Source organism: Hypomesus nipponensis, chromosome 25 (assembly GCF_054491055.1).
Source record: "Hypomesus nipponensis isolate SF chromosome 25, ASM5449105v1, whole genome shotgun sequence".
In the NCBI taxonomy this organism is placed as follows: domain Eukaryota; kingdom Metazoa; phylum Chordata; class Actinopteri; order Osmeriformes; family Osmeridae; genus Hypomesus; species Hypomesus nipponensis.
The window spans coordinates 11,966,661-11,973,444 of record NC_140385.1 but is presented as its reverse complement, the minus strand read 5'-3'; the positions used below and the strand labels follow the sequence as shown (position 1 = coordinate 11,973,444).

The 6,784-nt window shown below is 41.6% G+C and overlaps 1 protein-coding gene across 1 annotated transcript in view; it reads left to right on the top strand.

Moving 5' to 3' along the window:
* The first annotated feature begins 263 nt into the window (after positions 1–263).
* LOC146222327 (neurexin-2-like) overlaps positions 264–6,784 on the top strand; it is a 282,700-nt gene continuing 276,179 nt past the window's right edge. Inside the window, exon 1 of the mRNA XM_084691157.1 lies at positions 264–3,714. Coding sequence (XP_084547283.1) covers positions 3,613–3,714 — 102 coding nt within the window. The 5' untranslated portion in view covers positions 264–3,612. The remainder of the gene's footprint in view (positions 3,715–6,784) is intronic.

Here is a 6,784-nt window from a genome sequence, read left to right as displayed (position 1 = left end):
AATCTGTCAATGTTGACTTTTGGAGAAGAGCTTTTGAAAGTGTCAATAGAGCTTACTCTACAAAGCCTATCGTTCTGGTTCTCTGCCCATAGACCTGTTCACTGTGTTAGCAAAGTGGGATTACCTTGTAGCAGACATTGGTCGAGGAGCATCTGAAATCTTGGATGGATTGTAAATTTGATTCAGCCTGACTCTTTGGCGTGTCAGAAGTCAGAGTCAAGTAACAGTTATCTTGACAGTCTTGCCTCATTCCTAGCCATGTTCAGACGGAGCCAGTCCTTTGGAAATGTTTCTGTCATGTGTTGTCAATTGAGGGCAGGCATTGCATAGAACAGGTTGCATGGCTTCCCAACACCAGGTCCATATACAACCCAACCGATTGTAGAACATTTTCTAAACACTACACACTCCCAGCATTTGAGAAAGGTGTCTATTAAACCAAAACAAAATCTAAAAAACTCACTGAAGGCACATTTGTGTTTGTAATATTGTAAAGAAAGAATCTGCATTGCAGGTAAATGTTTGGGGCTGTTGTCGTTCTAGGTCTGTGTGGCTACTGATTTAGGGGAAACAGAGAACCAGGGACTTTCAACTGGCGGCCTGTGATGTCATCATCAGCCATCGGTCTCCTCTAGCCAGTGTCTGATGATGCAAGCACAGGCAACATAAAGTTATAATGAAGTACAAGTGATGCAGTCTGGCTGAAGCAATGACGTGCCAGCAGTAAGGATTCCCATAACTTGGTTGGCTTTTCTCACGTTATTAACGTCTTGTGTTTATATATGTGAAAGTATGAAATGAACGAAGTGAGCTTATTTGATGTGAAGGGGCTCAAATCGCTGGGATGGAATAACGGAAAAATGGGAGGTGGAGAAGTAGAGAGAGGAGAGGGAGAACAAGGGACAGCCAAAAACTAATCTCTCATTTTCCCTCTTTCAGCTGGAATCCTCACAGGTGTCTGGCAGCTGGCTGACTCTGGTCCATTAATGACCCAGTAATGATGCTAAATGCTGGACCCCATGCCAGACTAAAGCTGGCAACGGCTACACTGTATCAACCTACCCAACCCATCCAACCCATAGCAGCATACAAAAATGGGCTGGCAACCAATCCCAGCCTAAAAGCTCCTCGTAGTATATGTATTTACCTTCACAAGCTGCATGTAGAGAACAAGGAAATATAGGTCTCCGGTCTTATGGAGTTAAGGTGCCTAATGCGTCCACATTAACCATGAGGAGGTTGGATCCCTCCTGGTGCAAGGGTTTGGAACTTTGCAACAACAACAAAAATCCCCCCTCTAGTTGAATTGTTGGATGGCTTGGAACCATTTGGCGTGGTGTGGATATATTCAGAAGAGTAAGGGCCCCCCCCCCCATCCTTATCCCTAGCCGGCGGCCCCACTCTTCTCCCATACGACACCATCCCCACTCACCACCCGGCAAAGAAATGAACTTCCACTGGACATACCGATACACCTGCCCCCAAGAATAATCCTTATTCTGAGAATAACTACTACCACATGAATGTATCCTCTGTCATGTGGCATGTGTCCTCTTAGCCAATCAAACCAGGCCCTCCTGAACTTGTCTCACCCAAGTAGTGACAGCAGACATAAAAATGGGTTGCCCTATTCAGGGAAGTACGAAGAGATTTAAACAAGAAATAAGAAACGCAAGTAGAAGACTCGGTTAGGAAAAGACTTTGGAGTACAGTTGTCAAGGTTACCTTTAGGTGCTTTTGGGCGAGACAGCACTGTTTTGAGTTTCTTTTCTACATTTGTGGCCATCATTGAAGTAGGATACGTGTCAACGAGTTTTAATTACTGAATTGTTAAGTGTGAAGTATGTACTCCAGTGATTGTGTCAAATTAAAGTCAGAAAACTGATATTTGAAAACAAATGTCCCTATTAAAAGTTAGAGTGCCCTTTAATTTCTAATCACTAAGCAGGTATTTACACTCATAATCCTGGAGCGAAGATCAAATTCTATTGAATTTGACCTCTCCTGAAAGTATATGCTTATGGTCAGGAAACCCTGCTTCATGCTATTGTGAAATAACATTCTATTTTGTAAGCACCAAACACAGTCATATTTGTATAGTGTGTGGTACAGTCTCGAAATAGCAGATGTCTAATTAACGATTGGACAGCATTGTAGCTAGCCCAGCCAGGACCATTAGTATAATTACCTCATAAATTAGTATCTGACTACAAATTCAGATCCAAATCAAGTCAGTTGGCAGGACAATGCTGTATTTCCAAACAACTCACCACAAACCTAGTCATAATATAACTCAATTACCCCAAAACCATCATTATTAGAAAATGCTTTGATGGTTAAAAAAAAAAATCCCCTACCTTAATGATTAGGATTCTTCAAGGGCGGGCATTCAATTATAAACACCTCATCAAAGTTGGTTAGAGGAAAATTGAGTATTTCTATCCCATTTTGCGCCACATTATAACTTCAATCGGACATATTTCATGTTTAATTTAATTCCCCTCCTGGGAAGTCTCTGTGCTGAGGCAGAGTGTGGTGTTACATGTTAAACACTCCCTGTTCCTATCTTGGCAGGTCTGGTGTTACATGTTAAAGGCCCCCCTCTCATCACAACTGCAGTATAATCAAATTAAGGTCAATTCACAATAGCCTTTTAGTTAGTGCCTTAGCAATACTAATGATGAGTCATTTACCACCTTTTATGTTTTGGAAGAGACTGCACATACACATCTGGCCCCTTGACAAAAAACCTGTCAAAAATATCCCTCAAAATGCCTGAGGGAGACTTTAAAACACACGCTTGTCACTTCTGTTTCGCGAAAGAAAACAAAGTATAGTTGTCTCAAAGCTCAGTCGCCGCTATCAACCTCCATCTCCTCCTAGTGATGCGTTTGATTCTGCCTGGCGGTTTCTTCTCAGTTGGTGATCAAAGACATCACACACCCTTGTAACCTCTCACCAAAGACATTACTCTGGGCAATTATATATTAAAGGAAGCTATTTTTACACCAGCTACGTTGATTGAGCTTATTTTCAACCGGGAAAAGAGTCAGTGTAGTCCTTTTCAACATTGTATTGTCTCTCTTGAAGAAATAATGCCGGTTATGTTTTTCTTTAGGAGGTTAAATATAAAGAGATTGCATAGTTTTATAAAGCAATGTATTTAGAGAATAGGCGAACACATTTGTTGACTACTTTATGGTAGTATATACAGTACAAGGTCAAGACCAACCCTCTTCTACAACTAAAAGCTGGGCCTGGTTTATGCATTTGACACAAACAGTGCTGGCCAAGGGGCAAACCCTAGCAACTGCACTCCAGAGTAACTCCTATCCGAGTATTAAACCTAAAACGCAACCGAAACAAATCGAAAGGACACAGCTCTGCCTACCGCCAGTGTTTAATCCAACTTCTTCCTTTCCTCTCCTCCTCCATCTTCTACCCTCTTCCTCCCTCCTCTGCTCTCTTCCTTCCTCCTTTTTTTCTTCTTGTCTTTTTCTCCGTATCCCTGTCCTATCTCTCCCTATCTCTGTTGGGCAATGCCTATGACAGGTGACAATATCAGTGGATGGTATATTGACCACCACTGGTTACACCCAGGAGGACTACACCATGCTGGGCTCGGACGACTTCTTCTACATAGGAGGGAGTCCCAACACTGCTGACCTGCCCGGATCCCCCGTCAGCAACAACTTCATGGGCTGTCTAAAAGACGTGAGTGAGCTCATAGCAGTGCATCTCTCTCTCTCTCTCTCTCTCTCTCTCTCTCTCTCTCTCTCTCTCTCTCTCTCTCTCTCTCTCTCTCTCTCTCTCTCACACACACAAACACAAACATCCATGCCCACATTCATACACACACAAAGCCAGACAGCTCCACACAAGCGCAGCCATGTAAATAAACACGAGAGCATGCAGACAGGCGCACGTGCGCAGAGGCGCACACAGAGGCAAGGGACATACAGCGCAACAAACAGAGTCAAAACACAGAGACGGGCAAACAGCGATCGTCCCACACAGATGTCATACTCCATAGCGTGGGCCGCTGCGGGAAAGTGTGGGAGGCGTCGGACAGGCTGTCAGATTAATCATGAGCCCTCTCCTAATGTTTTTGCTTCCTCCTGCCTCGACTGCTAGACTAAACATGCAACGCTGCTGCACACACCACAGCAAGGGACGGGAAAACAACACACACACACACACACACACACACATGCACGAAGACCTATTTTGAATATGCGTCACTACGGGATGTTAGCAACAGAGTGTTCCATTCTGCATGCCTCTGTCATGCCATTGTCATTGTTTCCATAAGTACTATGAGATATCCTAAACAGATACACGATGTATCGTACGTCCTGTTTAAAACGAATGCTTCACATTTTGCTTACAGTATTCACGATGTTGTCCCCTTTTTCTCTCAGAAATACACGCACGTACCCACCCACGCAAAAAGGCACACCGACTCCATTGAAGATACAATGCACCCATTGTCCTTTAGTAGAAAGTTAGCATGAGAACTCTGAACATTATGCCTTTTCTCTAGGGGGGAAGTTAATTTGGTCATCAGTCTGAGGAAGTAAACAAATACATTTGCTAATAGCAGGGGGAAACCAAGTCCCAATATTTTGTATGAAATTGCTTTTCTTTACCTAGGCTTCAAGCCACAACTTAACAAGCTGACAAGAGCACTAGTCTGATTACAACATAACATTTTTGTTTGGGTAATGACTTGTAAGGAGAAATGGCAGTGAATCACTACATTCCCTTATAAAGGTTGGCTGATTGAATAAGTAATTACTTTTTCAACTGTTTTAATGAATTATATAGTTATCGCTCCATCTGAAGTCTAATTAATGCCTTTATGATTACAATTTCAATATACGGTATTGGGGAAAAATATCCCAAATGTATATCCTCTCAAGGCACCTCACTCAAAACTGAGGACGGAAAGAAAGAGAAAGTAAGAAAGAGAGTGAAACAATGGCAGAGAGCAAGAGAAAAATAAACAGAAAGAGGGGGAAAGATATAGAGAGAAAGACAGAGAAACAGAGGGAAATGTCAAAATACCATGGGATGCAATAGCTGCTTAAGTGAGAAAAGTGGAAGTGAGAGCCTGATGGGATTGTATGAGTGATAATCTAACAGAAAAATGAAATGAAAGAATCGGGCTTGAGAAAAAAATGGATAATGTGACAAATTAAGGGGTTGCCTTTGGGAGAGAAAAAAGGGTGGTGAAATTGCTTTTAATGCAATGTGAACAGGAGGATGATCAGAAATGGGTTAATAGCTCAAATGTAATTTTTATTGAATTGTTTTGAATCTATCACTGTCAGGATGAACCAGAACTGGGCCTGACAGTAACATTGCAACCAAATCTGAAAATAAAGTTCAAATCATATTTTTGGGTTGAACATTTGAATTCAGCTCCAAAACCAACTTTCAAGTGTCGTAAAAAAAATACAAAAATACACAAAAGGTGTCAGGACTAGTTTTCAGGGTGTAAACATCAGGCTCTGGATTTTCACGCTACAACACAGGCAGCTGCAGTGGATAAATTCACTACACACCGAACAGTTAACTTTTACTCAGTAGAAACAGCTGTGTTTACACAATATACATTGCAGCAGACAGTATGCATACAAATCCACCTGTTTGGGACATGCTACGTAATCCTATATTTATTTCATTTCAAATCGCTTCAAACTGACAGTCAGGTTCAGAACCATTCGCTATTGTCCCACTTTCTCTACAGATCCCATCTCTCTCCTGGGAAATGGTTATGGGTCAGAGTAGGAATCCCTACTGCAAAATGTTATCATAGTATGTCACCTTGACATTTTGCCATACTGTACTGTATTAGCCATACAATGTTATGAGACATGCTAAATCTTCAGTTTAGCCATTATGGTTTGGTATATAGACAAAAATACTTCAGCTGGACTGAGAATAAAGATATAAATTGATGAAGACATATGACACATATGAAGTTCAGATTTGTGTTTGTTTGTCTTTAATATTGTAGTGTTATTATTGAATTGGTTCTCTTATTTAAAGTTATATTAAAATATACAAAAATATTCTGTTCAAATTCAATTTGGTGGTAATTTAGCTCCAAGTATAATTGGAAGTAGAGTGAATATTTCACAGGATGTGGACAAGAGAGAGACAGAGATATGTTGTGGTACTTGTGTGTTGGGGAGCTGGAACGTGTGTGTGTGTGGATGTGCTTGTCCAGGTTCATGCTGTAAAAATGGTATTTCATCCTGTGGTCAATACCATAACAACCATTACAAGGGTGGTGTCATGGGCTGCAGCCCAGCTTTCATGCTGCCACTGAGGAGAAAGGAGCTTTGTTAGGGCTAGCCCAGAGGCTTCTGGGAGCCAAACAACCTACAGTGGGTACAGTGGCAAAAGATTGAATGAGAAAGACAGAGATAGATAACCTGGGGGGTGTGCCTTCAAAGACCTTTGAATTGATATACACTTCAAAGCAAACACATTCTTATAGTTTATAATAAAGACATGGTAATGCAGATACATATAATGTACATACAAATACATAAATGTGCTCTCTGTGCTGGAATGTGTTTGTGCTACTGGTGTGTGTATGTTTGTGTTTGTGTGTGTGTGTGTGTTTCTTTGACTCTGAATCTGTGCGCTTTTGTGTTTGTGTGAGAAATCAGATCACGCCATCCTCACTCCCTCCAGTGTCATTTACATGTGTTCTCCTTCTCCCCCTTTTCACCATCTGTGCCCTCTCTGCCACCTTTCCTCCTCTCTACTT